Here is a 16,322-nt window from a genome sequence, read left to right on the forward strand (position 1 = left end):
ACCATTTCTGTATGGACCTCACTTTGGGCATGGGGGCATTGTCCTGCTGAAACAGGAAAGGGCCTTCCCCAAACTGTTGCCACAGATTTGTTCGCCGGACTGCCAGATGGTGAAGAGTGATTCATCACTCCAGATGCTCCAGAGTCCAATGGTGGCGAGCTTTACACCACTCCGGCAGACATTTTGCATTGCGCATGGTGATCTTAGGCTTGTGTGCGGCTGCTCGGCCATGGAAACCCATTTCATGAAGCTCCCGACGAACAGTTATTTTGCTGATATTGCTTCCAGAGGCAGTTTGGAACTCAGTAGTGAGTGTTGCAACCGAGGACAAACAATTTCTACATTCTATGCACTTCTGCACTCGGCAGACCCATTCTGTGAGCTTGTGTGGCCTACCACTTCGCGGCTGAGCCGTTGATGCTCCTAGATGTTTCCACTTCACAATAACTGCACTTACAGTTGGCTGGAGCAGCTCTAGCAGGGCAGAAATTGGCGAACTGACATGTTGGGAAGGTGGCATCATATGACAGTGCCAGGTTGAAAGTCCCTGAGCTCTTCAGTAAGGCCATTCTACTGCCATTGTTTGTCTATGGAGATTGCATGGCTGTGTGCTCGATTTTATACACCTGTCAGCAACGGGTGTGGCTGAAATACCTGAATCCACTGAGTGTCCACATACTTTTGTATATATAGTGTATGTCACAACATGTGTATATATATGGGTCATGACCATATTATGACAGGTTATGACAAGTTATGTCAGCTATTATGACATATTATGACATGGTTAGGACCGTGTCATGACACTGGGTGTCAAGTAAAGTGTTACCAAAAAAAACGTTAGGAGAGTAGCTTACTATAATGTTACTACACTATAATAAATTGTCCTGAATACTCCCCCCCACCCGTTTTTCTAGCTCAACACAATTATCTGGTCGGATGTTTTCCTTGGAGCATCATTAGCGTCGCAGAATAGACTGTTTCAGTGGAACGGAGCCATTGTTTCTTTTTTYCCCCTGCAACTCAAGTCTTCCATTATCTTCAGCCAATCATAACATTCCGTCATCAGTGACAAAAAAACTGAGTGAACTAGAAAGAAGAACCTGTGCTGTCCTCTATTAACTACAGTATGCATATCCAAATTAAGCGTTCTAACCGTGTCTGATTAAAATACTTCCAGATGCCCTAAAACATTTGAAAGCCACCCTAAATTAATGCAATGCGTGCCTCCTTCCCTCGGGGTTTAATTTTAACAACGGTCCAAGGATGTTGCACGTAGGCTCAAAACTGTCCCGTAATCCACACACCTTCCATGAATCACTCTCTGTCGCCACTGTCAGACTATCCGTTCATCCGGTGCACGTGCCTTTTACCACTGGCTGTCCAAAGAATTCTCACTAGTCTACTCTCACGTCTCTGTCACGGCTTGCTATTTTTGGTAACAATTTGGAGTATGGTTTTCAAAGGATACAATATTGATCCAAGAAAAAAATCACTCGCAACAGTTCACAAAAAAATCCTATGAAGGGCATGCACCAGAATAAACAATATTTCAGTCATACTCTGGACAAACTTGCATATTATTTCTAGGATGTTTATGCTCTATTATTAGACAACATTGATGTTTTAACGCATAACATAGTAGCCGTTATGTAAGCTTACATAGAAAGACACACTGAAGTTTTAGGGGGCAACGGAAACAACAACAAAAAGTAGCCTTTGAGTAATGTCAATCTGTTTTAATAGTGTCATATCATCCCCTCGCTGTTTGGCTCGCTCTACTGTACCWGTTGCCTTCTTTGTGCTGATGTTCACTACTTTCCCACAATTGACACTGACTGACTATGCAAGCTCTCAAGTCGACAAAATATGTCATATTTGACGACGTAATGGAGCAAAAAGAAATAGCATTACCTTTTGTATAGTTTGTTGTGTCACCTCCCCTWTGCTCCTTGGGCGCGCCGATGAAAATGCAACCGACATTGTGATATTAGGAAATGAAAAAATGAAAAGCTCCTATTTATTGTAATATGTACCTTATATCAAGCGCGCAGCCCTCTATAACATCGTTAGGTTTCCCATTTTATGAAAATCATAGGGGTGTGTGAACCCCTGGATTACACCAAAATGAAAAGAAATGATGAATAAACAACAATATTCTCCTGGACGCAAATTGATAGCTTACTCTACATTTGGTGATGTTGCAAAGATGGAGAGTTCCATAATGTCTATGAAAAGATTCGCCTTAATCGAGAMGCTCACTCAGTAATTTTTTGGTATAAACCAGACAGATATAGGCTACAGTAGATTTGCTCACAGTAGTAGGGTCGTCACTAGTTACCACAGCCACAAAGTCATAAACCCCGCCCATTTCTACAATTTGTCTTCTTAAAATGTGATTTTAAACATAACCTTAACCCTAACCTTAAATTAAGACCAAAAAGCAAATTTTTGTTTTCATTAATTTTTACGATACAGCCAGCCAACCCAGTAGTAGAGGGAAAGACAGTACAGTAAGAAGACCACAGAGAGAAGAGGTAACCCAGACACGTCACATGGCTATAAAGCTGAAGGAAGCATCCGTTTAGAACGTTCTCACCACCAAATATGGTAGTGAGAGGAAGTCCAGTCGCGGTTAGTGAGAGAGGGTGGAACTAGATCAAAGTCAGCCGACATTATGCTAATTTTCTAATCCATGAGACATCTGATCTCAATTCCTTTTTCTGTTCCCAAAACTAGAATCTGTTACTAACATAGTGCACTAAATTGTAAAACATCGCGTTGTTAAGAAGGAATTAATTTAGTTTGTACACACGCGAACTTCACAGACGAGTCGATCCTTAACGGAAATATGCAAATACGTGCTACAACGCGCCAATAGGATTTCACCAGCTAGTACTTTGCTTTTCCGACCTTCTTGCGTGTTCCGCTCACTATGCTTCATTTGCGCCCACTGTGAACGACACAGATTAACTATCTTGGCTTAGTTATATCTTTGCTGAAACTGCTTCTCCAATAGAAATCCCCATCACACCTGTAGTCGATGTCATGGCAACGCTAAACTAATGCGTAAAAACACGAAATCGGGTCGTTTCGCGCCGAATTTCGCAGGTGCAGGGCCCAGATTCACAAAACCTTAAGATGCAATTTCTTGTTAATAACTGCCATCTTTTTCTTAACTATAGACTTAAGAAGAAAGTTAAGCAAATGTGCAATTCCTCAAAAAGGTTTTTGGACATTTTCTTGCGCTATTTCATATGTTTATACTTAAACAAAAAAATAAGAAATGTAATAAAAAATAAAGTTATTGGAAATGTTCTTAATTCCAAGATAGCTAAACCCTTGTTTTAAACTCAGGATAGTGAGAGAAAAAAGGTCATGAAAGCAATTGACCATGTTTAATTCACTCACAAACTTAATCTGAAAAATTCAGTATTGATTATTTTAAACTAAAGGTCGACCGATTATGATTTTTCAACGCCGATACCGATACCGATTATTGGAGGACCAAAAAAAGCCAATACCGATTAATCGGCCAATTTTTTGTGCTTATTTGTAATAATGACAATTATTACAATACTGAATGAACACTTAGTTTAACTTAATATAATACATCAATAAAAACAATTTAGCCTCAAATAAATAATGAAACATGTTCAATTTGGTTTAAATAATGCAAAAACAAAGTTTTGGAGAAGAAAGTAAAAGTGCAATATGTGCCATGTAAGAAAGCTAACGTTTAAGTTCCTCGCTCAGAACATGAGAACATATGAAAGCTGGTGGTTCCTTTTAACATGAGTCTTCAATATTCCCAGGTAAGAAGTTTTAGGTTGTAGTTATTATAGGAGTTATAGGACTATTTCTCTCTATACGATTTGTATTTCATATACCTTTGACTATTGGATGTTCTTATAGGCACTTTAGTATTGCCAGTGTAACAGTATAGCTTCCATCCCTCTCCTCGCCGCTACCTGGGCTGGAACCAGGAACACATCAACAACAGCCACCCTCGAAGCAGAGTTACCCATGCAGAGCAAGGGGAACAACTACTCCAAGTCTCAAAGTGAGTGACGTTTGAAACGCTATTAGCGCGCACCCTGCGAACTAGCAAGCCATTTCACATCGGTTACACCAGCCTAATCTCGGCTTGAATTCATAAACAGCAGAGCTGCTGTCAAAACGCACGAAAGTGCTGTTTGAATGAATGCTTACGAGCCTGCTGATGCCCACCATCGCTCAGTTAAACTGCTCTATAAAATCATAGACTTATGATTTAACAAACAGAAATACGAGCCTTAGGTCATTAATATGGTCGAATCCGGAAACTATCAACTCGAAAACAAAACATTTATTCTTTCAGTGAAATACGGAACCGTTCTGTATTTTATCTAACAGGTGGCATCCATCAGTTTAGATATTCCTGTTACATTGCACAACCTTCAATGTTATGTCATAATTACGTAAAATTCTGGCAAATTAGTTCGTAATGAGCCAGGCGGCCCAAATTGTTCCATATACCCTGACTCTGCGTGCAATGAACGCAAGAGAAGTGACACAATTTCACCTGGTTAATATTTCCTGCTAACCTGGATTTCTTTTAGCTAAATAGGCAGGTTTAAAAATATATACTTCTGTGTATTGATTTTAAGAAAGGCATTGATGTTTATGGTTAGGTACACGTTGGAGCAACGACAGTCCTTTTTCGCGAATGCGCACTGCATCGATTATATGSAACGCAGGACACGCTAGATAAACTAGTAATATCATCAACCAAGTGTAACATGATGCTAACATGATTGCCATTGCTAGATAACTAGTGATTATGATTGATTGAATGTTTTTTATAAGATAAGTTTAATGCTAGCTAGCAACTTACCTTGGCTTCTTACTGCATTCGTGTAACAGGCGGGCTCCTCGTGAGGCAGGTGGTTAGAGCGTTGGACTAGTTAACCGTAAGGTTGCAAGATTGAATCCCTGAGCTGACAAGGTAAAAATCTGTCGTTCTGCCCCTGAACATGGCAGTTAACCCACCATTCCTAGGCCGTCATTGAAAATAAGAATGTGTTCTTAACTGACTTGCCTAGTTAAATAAAGGTGTAAAAAAATATATATAAAAAAAAAATATCGGCAAAATCGGCGTCCAAAATTACCGATTTACGATTGTTATGAAAACTTGAAATCGGCCCAAATGAATCGGCCATTCCGATTAATCGGTCGACCTCTATTTTAAACCCAAGAACATGTTTTAGAACAGTAATCTCAGTAAGAAATATGCTAACATGATTGCCATTGCTAGATAGATAGCTAGCTAAAACGGTTGCCTAACACATAACAACACACCTAGCAACAAACATCTTTGGAAGATTTGTAAGAAGATATTTGGGAAGTTCGGAGGCACTGCATCTCAGTGCAAGAGGTGTCACTGCAGTCCTTGGTTTGAATCCAGGCTGCATCACATCCGGCTGTGATTGGGAGTCCCATATGTAACAGTATAACTTTAGACCGTCCCCTCGCCCCGACACGGGCGCGAACCAGGGACCTTCTGCACACATCAACAACAGTCGCCCACGAAGCTCGTTACCCATCGCTCCACAAAAGCCGCGGCCCTTGCAGAGCAAGGGAAACCCTACTTAAGTCTCAGAGCAAGTGACGTAACTGATTGAAACGCTACTAGCGCGTACCCGCTAACTAGCTAGCCATTTCACATCCGTTACACTCACCCCCCTTTCAACCTCCTCCTTTTCCGCAGCAACCAGTGATCCGGGTCAACAGCATCAATGTAAAAGTATAACTTTAAACCGTCCCAATGTAACAGTATAACTTTAGTACCGTCCCCTCGCCCCGACACGGGCGCGAACCAGGGACCCTCTGCACACATCAACAACTGACACCCACGAAGCGTCGTTACCCATCGCTCCACAAAAGCCGCGGCCCTTGCAGCGCAAGGGGAAACCCTACTTAAGTCTCAGAGCAAGTGACGTAACTGATTGAAACGCTACTAGCGCGTACCCGCTAACTAGCTAGCCATTTCACATCCGTTACACTCACCCCCTTTCAACCTCCTCCTTTTCCGCAGCAACCAGTGATCCGGGTCAACAGCATCAATGTAACAGTAAACTTTAAACCGTCCCCTCGCCCCAACACGGCGCGAACCAGGGACCCTCTGCACACATCAACAACGGTCGCCACGAAGCATCGTTACCCATCGCTCCACAAAGGCCGCGGCCCTTGCAGCGCAAGGGGAAACCCTACTTAAGTCTCAGTGCAAGTGACGTAACTTATTGAAACGCTACTAGCGCGTACCCGCTAACTAGCTAGCCATTTCACATCCGTTACACATAGGGGGGCACACAATTTGCCCAGTGTCGTCTGAGTTTGGCTGTCATTGTAAACAAGAATTTGTTCTTAACTGACTTGTCTAGTTAAATAAAATATAAAGTTGTTTTTGATTAAAATGTATCAGTTTGTCACTTTCCCGAGGTTGGAGTAATAACATGTTCAACTACCTAAGAGATTGGCTCGAATCTAGGTTGTACCTTTCAGATTTCAAGAAAATAACAACTAGGGAAGAATTTTTCACTTCTCTCATTGACTTCTCAAACCCAAACAAAGGTCCTGGGCCCAGATTCACAAAACACTTCTTACCCAAAAACGTAATATTCTTAAGAAAAAAAATAAAGAAGTTGATAAGATAGTTTGTAAGTGCAATTCCTCCACAATATCTTAAGATGTAATGATTTTCCTACAAACTTCTCAAATATCTTGTTAGAATCTTTGTAGAGTGTTTGTTGCTAGGCAACCGACAATCATGTTAGCATATTTCCTACTGAGATTACTGTTCTAAAACATGTTTTTGGGTTTAAAATAATCAATAATGAAACTTTCAGATGAACTTTGTGAGTGAATTAAACATGTTCAATTGCTTTCATGCACTTGTTCTCTCAATGCCTGAGACAAGGGTTTAGCGATCTTGGAATTAAGAAGAAATCTAAAAACGTTATTTTCAAGAATCTAATTTCTTCTTAACTTTTGCTAAAGGAGAAACAAACTAAATAGCTTAACAACATTTCCAATATGAACTTTCTTCATAAATCTATAGTTAAGGAAAAAATGGCAGTTAAGAAGAAATTTCTTCTTAAGAAGGTTTTGTGAATCTGGGCCCAGGTCTGTTTCACAAGCGTTACCCGGAAGTTTTGCGATGTTGCGCCTCTGGGTTTAGAAACGGTGTTTTATATTTTATATATTTTTTTACTTACAGTAACATGCAAAACATAAACATAACAGCCAGAGAGATTCCACAAAGAAATGAAATAAATAAATAAAACTAATCCACATTATATCAATTCAAATACAGACATGTAGCGAATACTTTTTWAAAAACATTTTGTTTTGTATACGTTTTAATGACTCTAAATAGTTTTCCAAATCAGATTAAAAAAATAAGAAAAGGGTATTTTTCTTCATAAATGTTGATTTGTGTATGAAAAATKATCCTAATAAAATAAAGAGATTTGTGACATACTCACGTTCAATTGTGGAATCAGTGTAGTAAAATAATATGTCAAACATTTCAACGGTTGTATAATAATATGTCAAACATTTCAACCACATTTCAACGGTTGTATGCAATTTGAGGCCAAGGAGTAGTTTTACATCAGTCCAGAAACGGTGGTAGGGGTGTTTTTGATTCCCTACGCTCGCTCTCCAACGTAAATAGCGACAGGTTGATGGCCGCAATAAATCAGACGTTGGCTGTTCCACACAGAATCACAGATAGAACAATTATACAGATATTTCACCGGATGTGTAAGTGTGAAACAACCGGTTGGCGTTTCTACTCACTACTAAATATGGTGATGAGCAAGCCTAGTGGCCGGCAGTGGGAGAAGATGGATTTTTGCCGACATTATGCAAATGTTTTCATTTTTCTCAATACAGTTTTCTGTTCCCAAAACTAGAATCTGTTACGAACCGAGTGGACAAAGTTTGATTGGTTTTACCTTTTGCCAAATTGCGTTGTTTAGGAGTGCAAGGGCGAATTTAGTTATTGCACAACCGCACATTACAGAGTAGGCATCGTTCCCTAACGGAAATATGCAAATACGTGCAAATACATGCCCCAATAGTATCTCGCTAGCTCGTGCTTGGTTGTTTCCTTCAGTCGGATTACTTTCACTTTTGTTTATAGAGCGTAGGCAAGTCAAGAACACAGAAATAATATTTTATGTAAAAGTGAATTGAATGAAAGATGAGCTACGATCGTGCCATCACAGTGTTCTCACCTGATGGCCACTTATTCCAGGTGGACTACGCACAGGAGGCGGTCAAAAAAGGTTCAACTGCTGTAAGTACCATATAGATTCATGTTATGTTCTTAAAGTTCCAAAGCTCCGTGTTTTTATCGCAATATCAAATAATTTCTGGGTAACAGTACCTTACTGTAATTGTTTTAAATTAAAATGGTTAAAAATAAACAAAAATAGGTTATTAGAAAACTAACTGTTATTGGCAGAGAGGAGGGCAAACTCCCTTTCCTATTAGTCTATTAACCAGGCCGTAAAAAAAAAAAACACCCAGCCAAACAAGCAGGGATCTTTTCAAACTCCTCTTACACTGTAAGTGCATTATCATCATTTACACAGAATTATTCCAACCTGTGTATATATATATATATATATGTGTGTATGGAAAAATATATATATACAAATATAGGAAATCATGTTTTTGACTGCACTACCCCTTTAAATATTGAAATCGCTKTTGGGTCAATCTCTACCGACGCCACAATGTAGCCTATCAAAGAGAAGTGCATGGTGGGAACCAAATTGAGCTCCAACCGGCGCAACTATATCAATTGTRCCTAATTCTTTTCCAGGTTGGAGTGCGAGGGGAAAATGTTGTTGTTCTAGGAGTGGAGAAGAAAACTGTTGCCAAGCTCCAAGAAGACAGGACAGTGCGCAAAATCTGCTCCTTGGATGACAATGTCTTCCTGGCCTTTGCAGGTAAATTTTAAACATAGGATAGTGCACACCAAACCACAGACGTGTCAAGTGGTGATTGCAAATATGTAATTACCATGTCTGGTATAATTTATGTCATCAACATTTGAGTACCTTCAAAAAGTATTCACACCCCTTGACTTTTTCCACTGTGTGTTACCTGAATTTAAAATGGATTCAATTGAGATTTGGCACTGGCCTACACACAATACCCCATAATGTCAAAGTGTAATAATGTTTAGAATTTTTACAAATGAATTAAAAATGAAAAGCTGAAATGTATTGTCAATAAGTATTCAACCCCTTTGTTATGGCAAGCCTAAATAAGGTCAGGAGTAAAAATGTACTTAACAAGTCACATGAATTGCATGGACTCTGTGCAATAAGTGTTTTACATGATTTTTGTATGTCTACCTCATCTCTGTGCCCCACACATAGAATTGTCTGTCAGGTCTCTCAGTCAAGCAGTGAATTTCAAACACAGACCAGGGAGGTTTTCCAATGCCTCGCAAAGGGCACCTATTGGTAGATGTGTAAAAAAWAAAATACAGACATTGAATATCCCTTTGAGCATGAAGTTATTAATTACACATTGGATGGTGTATCAATACACCCAGTTACTACAAAGATACAGGCGTACTTAACTCAGTTGCCAGAGAGAAAGGAAACCGTTCAGGGATTTCAATTGTAGTTACTTCACAATACTAACTTAATTGACAGTGAATAAGCCACTTGTACAGAATAAAAATATTCTAAAACATGCATGCTGTTTGCAACAAGGCAGTAAAGTAATACTGCAAAACATGAGGGAAAGCAGTTAACACTTTGTATTCAGGATGAAAAGTTATGTTTGGGCAAATCCAATGCATTACAGTGCCAATCTCTCCATATTTTCAAACTTTGGTGATTGCATCACATTTTGAGGCACTTTACAAATTACTTTGACTAACCTGTACCCCCRCACATTTASTCGGTACCGGTACCCCCTGTATATAGCCTAGTTGTGTAATTTACTTGTTACTTTTTTCTTCACTCTAGTTTATTTTGTAAGTATTTTCTTGACTCTATTTCTTGAACTGCATTGTTTGTTAAGGGCTTGTAAGTAAGCATTTCAGCACGTAACAAATAAAATGTGATTTGATTTGTATGCTTGTAATCATTAAGGAATGGAGAGTTTTTGTTTTTTAAATCTATGGCCTGAAAATGGTTGTCTAGCATTGATCAACAACCAATGAAAGAGCTTGAAGTCTTTTTAAAATGCAAATAAAAAGAAGCCAAATGTTGCACAATCCAGGTGTGGAAAGCTCTTAGAGACTTACACAGAAAGATTCACAGCTGTAATCGCTGCCAAAGGTGATTCTAACATGTATTGACTCAGGGGGTTGAATACTTATCTAATCATGTTTGCCTGGTTCCTCTCGGTTTCTTCCTAGGTTTTGGCCTTTTCTAGGGAGTTTTTCCTAGCCACCGTGCTTCTACACCTGCATTGCTTGCTGTTTGGGGTTTAAGGCTGGGTTTCTGTACAGCACTTCGAGATATTAGCTGATGTACGAAGGGCTATATAAAATAAACTTGATTTAATTTTTTAGAACGTTTTTTTCTTCCTCTGACATGAGTATTTTGTGTAGATAGTTCACAAATGTGAATTAATCCATTTTAATCCCACTTTGTAACAATGTGGAAAAAGTCAAGGGGTTAAATACTTAAGGCACTATAGGCCTACTTTGAATGATACATGTAATGTTACTGCTGAAATAAAGCAATTTGATTTTACACCAAGTTGGGTGAAGTGTTTAATTGGTGTAACATACTTCCTCCTTATCCAATGGCCTGCAGGATTGACCGCAGATGCCAGGATCATTGTTAACAGGGCCAGGGTGGAGTGTCAGTCACAGGCTCACAGTAGAAGACCCTGCGACAGTAGAGTACATCACACGCTACATCTCCAGCATAAAACAGGTACCACCCACCCACCCCCCACACGTGCGGATACATAATTTCTATATATTCCGACTTTCAGCGCTACACCCAAAGCAATGGGCGAAGGCCCTTTGGCATCTCCTCCCTCATTGTGGGGTTTGATTTCGATGGAACACCCCATCTGTACCAAACAGACCCCTCAGGAACATACCATGCCTGGAAGGTAAGGGTGTTTTTCTGACCCATACATCTGAATCATTGATAAGATGCTTCAAAATATGGAAAATAAAATGTGGTTGTGTACATAGGCAAATGCCATTGGAAGATCTGCCAAGACTGTTCGGGAGTTTCTAGAGAAGAACTATAAAGAGGATATGGAGTCCGATACAGACACCATTAAGCTTGCCATCAGAGCGCTACTTGAGGTGAGGCTTACACCATTTTAGAACATTTGACGGCAACAATGTACTGATTGGAACACAAAGCACAGATTTTCCTCCATCAAAGTTTGCACCCTATGTTCGCAGGTTGTCCAGTCAGGGGGAAAGAACATTGAGCTAGCCATTATGAAGCGGGATGAATCAATGAAGGTCTGTTTGAAATCGTGACACCTCAGCAAATCCAGAGGATCTCACCTGTGTAATAGCGCAACTTAAAATGTTCCCCTAATTATTTACTTTTCACTGTAAATAGATTCTGGTCCAAGAGGAAATCGAGGAATATGTCACGGCTATTGAAACGGAGAAAGCAGAGAAACAAAAGAAACCATGAACACTTTGACCAGTCATGACAAAAACAAACATGTGGCTTTGTCCATCAATATTGAATCAGGAATCTCATTGTTTACATGAATTCTCATTGTTTCTCCAGCCATTGCTGGAGGGACCCCCAAGGATTGCATATTTTTATTCTAGTCCGGCATAAACACCTGATTTGACTAATCAGCAGGCTCTTGTTTGGTTGAATCAGGTAGGCAATGGTAGTACTGGTAGACTCCAGTGCTCACAAGGTACTGGGTGTTAAGACTAAAACAAAATGCTCCCACCCTGGGAGTCCCAATGGAATGGATTGAGAAACACTGCTGCCCTAATGGATCACATGCAATCTTAAGATTTTACCTTATTCTTGCAATGAAAAATATCTGCATTTAAAAACTACAACATCCACCTAGTATCATTGAACAGAGAACAAGTGAATAAGCAATTTCCCATGTTTATTAGATTTGTAACAATTGAACACTTATTTTCTCAAAATGATAGAAAACAAACCAATACATGGGAATTCAATATTTTTGGCAGACATGGTCTGTTTTAATTAAGTTAGGTATAATTATATTAAGTAATATTTACAATACCATGAAGTAGTTTACCCTCACCAGTTTCATCTTCAAATTGATCCCTTGAATAGTTTAGGAAGTTTTCATGTCATCCATTTATCAGAATACAGAAAAKAATGAAAAGCACAAGCAAATTCAAAACAATGTCAAAAGCCAAAATGTACCTTAGGCTCAAAGAAAATAAAGAAAAAGCAATGCATTTCACTTCTCATATACTTATTCAGGTGTGGGGTCCCAAGAGTCAAAATAAATTCTCATTACAAAACACTTCATGATGGCAGAGAAAAATAATGGAATGCAAAATGTTACATTTTGGTTAACTACAAAAACAAAAGTACATACACAACCAACCACTTCGTGGCAATTCATGCACAAGGTAACCCAAGCGTCAAACGAGGCCTGCAGAGTTAAAAAAAAAAAAAAACATTACTAGCCTTGCCTGGTTAGACTCAAATCGCAAGCAATATATACCCAGGCTTTTGAATAAACACACACATCCTTACTCACTTGACCCTCACAGCCTCCCAGTCCCAGTTCGCTGGGAGGGCCGGCGCTGTGCTGACCCTAGCCCTCTCCGGCCGCGGTAGCCCCCACGGAACCTCAGGAAGCGGCCAGGAACCCCAAAGGTCTCAACGTTCAGCTTCCTCTCCTCTGCCCAGGTAGTGCGTCTGGGTCATAGTGTAACATGATTAGACAAGCACAGAGATTACATAGTCAGATCTTCATAAGCATTTTGTGACACATGAAATTGACAGCATAATAGATAGGTTAGTCACTTTCAGAGCACATTTATAAAATAAACATGGTCACCTGGATTTATGGTCTGACGAGATGTTGTCAAAGAAGGATTTGGCCTTGTCATAGTAGCACTTGGGCCCAAATGGATCCCTCTCCACTGTCTTCTCACCAGTGTCTACTTCTGGTTTCGCCTTCCCTTCATCCTGTGTTTCTAGTGAAGATGCAAGCATGGATGAACAATGAACAAAATCATGGTTCTGAAATGCTTGCAGATGAAACCAAATAATATTTTTGGAGGATACATTTCCGCCAGAGATAGAAGTCCCCTTTTTGCATTAATTTCCCCAATCAGTAATGGCCAGATCATGAGCTAATGGTTGCCTAATGCATGATCACAGTCATGGTCAAATTGCAACATTCCTGCAACTACAGTACAAAGCATGAAGGCCCATTGGTCACAGACATGTGGTTATTTTAATGCAACCAACCTTTGATGTTCAACTTGTCCTGCATCTCCCGCTCTAGCTCTTCCTTGTCGAACTGGGCGTTTGCAGAATCAAAGTCGAAGTCTGACTCAAACTTGAGGGTGCTGGGCATAGAGCTCTTCACAAGGAGCTGGCCCCGATTACGATTCCTGGGCCTACGAGCTCCTGCAGGACAAAAATGGAAAGAATGATAAGTCATTCATTCTAAGGTATGAGAAATTCTATGACAAAATGGTTTACTATACAACCATCCAAAGCAAATTAGATTTGTCCCTGACCCAAGAGCTAAAGGGGGGGGGGGGGGTCACCTTGTCTCCTCCTTGGTGGTGGCCTGTTCTCATCATTGGATTGGGAAGTTATACGCCGACGCTGTACATCGGAGCCACCTGATGGTAGAAAACTAGTTGCAAATCACATTACATAGTCCGTTTTACAGTATGAATGCATGTTTTTCTACAGGGGTAATTTTTTATTACATCTACAACTTAACCAGAGCAAACAAGTTAAATTACATTACTTAAATTCTAAATCAGGCATTATGCCAATGTATACTATGGGAAGTAGTGCATCTTCTACAATGCAAAAGCTGAACACACATTTAGGTCCTTTTTATTTTTCATATTCTACAATGCATTTCTTTATCCTTATTCTACATGCATAAAGTAAATACAGAGGGGCCMCCCATATCAGCCTGAAGAAACACCAGCTCATCCTGGCTTGCGCCCAGTCTGCTTACTGCCTGGTCCAGAGCATCTCTGGGGCTGTGGGCTCCCTCGTGCAGCTCGCTGCATGGGCCTACTGGTCTCCCTGCGCTGCTCCTGAGACAGACTCTGGCCTTTCTTCTGCCCTGCCTCATCTAGAGGCACCGTCTGGACAGCCTGCTCCACCATAGGACCCCTTCTCACTTGAGGGCCTTGAGTTCCACCTGAGTAGAACAGGACCAAGAGGGAGGTTATATATCATCATTGGAAACAAGCACCCGATAATGGATTTTATCATTAAAATGAAGTGTTGCAACATGAATCATCCCCAACAGTTCCCGGTCTTATTCGCTGACTCACCCAGACCAAGGGCTGCAGCATACTGCTGGTTGAGCAGATAGTTGGCTGCTAGCTGGTTATACGATGGGATCCTGTAGGGACTGATTGGTCCTGGAGTTGGATTATAGGAGGACGCTGAGGTGCTGAGTGATGACTGAACCCCCCCCAAAACGAGGAAAGAATACAGCAAATGTATAAATTATTTACTCGAAACACTGATAGATGGATGGGCTCATGGCATAGCCCTTGATCATGACTCAATTACATTACACATAAGAGTCATTGGACGAAGACGTTTTCTGTAGGGGGGAGTTTTGTTAACGAAGATCCCCGATGCTCAATCTGAACATTAACGTGTCGCTTGCGGTACAGTATTGGAAGCAGAAAGACTTTAGCTTTCATTACACAACACCGATAAATACTTTAAAAAGTAAAAAAAGTTCAAATTGATAAACACCTAAGGGCTAGTGTTCCCAAATTGCCATATCTCCATATTACAGCGCTTGTTTACGGAAAACAGAAGGAAGACAAGCGACCGCCTTTGCTAATTAGCGTGTTCCAAACACCTGTATGTAAGTAAGCCAACTCTGGAAATATAGTGGAAGTGTAGTTTTGTTGGATGGAGGCACCCATAGCTGTATCGATCTGTGCAAAACTGCTACAGTAAGTGTATCTTTAGTATTTGAATGACTTCTTCCCTGATGAAATGGCCATATGTTTCAAAAGCAGTTTCACAAGCGATGATTGACGTTTCTTAACGCTAAAACAGCGTCAGTATTGTAGTTCACACTAGACAGTCTTGGGCGAAGYTAATGGTTGAGAATGCAGAATGTCGCTTAGAGTTTGAGAGGTAGGCATAGCCTGCCTACCTGCACAATGGCAGTGTCCTGGGGCAGGCCATGGTGGGATTTTGGAGGCTCACACAATGAGATGTCTTTGATATCACTTCCTCTGAATATGATGTACTCATAGACGTCATCTTTGGGAGGGGTTGGCCTGTCTGTGGGTCGGCCCTCTGATCCAAATGACTTCACTACATATGAACAAGAGAAAATCATGGAAGTTCATTGACAGGCCAAATCAGATGTTTTTACTATGCAATCCATTGACATAGYTGTACACACAAACCAAGTAAACTATCCGGTAAAATACAATAACAGTAGGCCTAAGTGACCATATTGAAACTTTACTTTCACATCCCACTGCTCGCATTGTCTCTGTGTTTAAAGTATGGGCTCCAACATCTATTTGTAATGACACATGTGATCACAATCACTTATTTTAGGAGCAAACAGGTCTTCTTTGACTACAACTGTTGTCTGAGAGTGGATATGCGTCTCTGGCCGCTCGCATAATTTACCTTTTGTCAACACCACTGTCGAATTCACGGTATCAATAGTGTATAAGATGCCTTCATACCGATTTAGAGCTTTGGAAATCAAGCCGATTTTACTGCCGATATAAGGAGTCCCGACGCTCATGGTGGCTGGTGAACTAATGGCAACACGTAATCGTAAAGTAGCCTACTCTCTGCGTTGTATTTTAAATGTGATTCACATGACAGCAAGGCAATATGCGGCTCATTAGAGGGAATTTATGGACCATCACTCCAAGGTGAGCCATGGGCCACGCCTTCTCATTTACAAGTGCACCTGTGCCTCAAGGGGTCATGGTTGGATTGCATGTTCTGAAAAAAATTATAAAATTTAATTGGAACTTCATCAACTATACTCTGAATGTAACAGTTATTGATGGCATATAGCCTATGCATATTGTCTAAGTGTCGTTGCAAATATGCCGAGTT

The 16,322-nt window shown here is 40.4% G+C and overlaps 2 protein-coding genes and 1 pseudogene across 4 annotated transcripts in view; 1 reads left to right on the forward strand and 2 right to left on the reverse strand.

Annotated features, from left to right (window-relative positions):
* LOC111976379 (SS18L1 subunit of BAF chromatin remodeling complex) overlaps window positions 1-2,313 on the reverse strand; it is a 35,465-nt gene extending 33,152 nt beyond the window's left edge. Inside the window, exon 1 of one of the 2 annotated variants that reach the window (XM_024005173.2) lies at window positions 1,915-2,313. In XM_024005173.2, the coding sequence (XP_023860941.1) occupies window positions 1,915-1,983 (69 nt within the window). In that variant the 5' untranslated portion in view covers window positions 1,984-2,313. The remainder of the gene's footprint in view (window positions 1-1,914) is intronic. The other variant, XM_024005171.2, reaches the window with a different exon arrangement.
* A 5,547-nt stretch (window positions 2,314-7,860) lies between these two features.
* Window positions 7,861-12,454, forward strand: LOC111976695 (proteasome subunit alpha type-7-like; annotated as a pseudogene).
* Window positions 12,116-16,097, reverse strand: LOC111976694 (protein LSM14 homolog B-like). Of its 2 annotated transcripts, none has more exons than XM_024005723.3 (9): window positions 15,879-16,097; window positions 15,388-15,551; window positions 14,540-14,672; window positions 14,215-14,403; window positions 13,787-13,864; window positions 13,482-13,643; window positions 13,066-13,204; window positions 12,763-12,923; window positions 12,116-12,654 (listed from the first exon to the last, which is right to left on the reverse strand). In XM_024005723.3, exons 1-8 carry the CDS (start codon window positions 15,997-15,999, stop codon window positions 12,770-12,772), a joined length of 1,140 nt encoding a protein of 379 aa, XP_023861491.1. In that variant the 5' UTR covers window positions 16,000-16,097; the 3' UTR covers window positions 12,116-12,654; window positions 12,763-12,769. The 2 variants fall into 2 exon arrangements, with proteins under 2 accessions (XP_023861491.1, XP_023861492.1); XM_024005724.2 differs by having other exon boundaries at window positions 12,759-12,923.
* Between the last annotated feature and the right edge of the window lie 225 nt (window positions 16,098-16,322).

Source organism: Salvelinus sp. IW2-2015, linkage group LG17 (genome assembly GCF_002910315.2).
Source record: "Salvelinus sp. IW2-2015 linkage group LG17, ASM291031v2, whole genome shotgun sequence".
NCBI lineage: Eukaryota > Metazoa > Chordata > Actinopteri > Salmoniformes > Salmonidae > Salvelinus > Salvelinus sp. IW2-2015.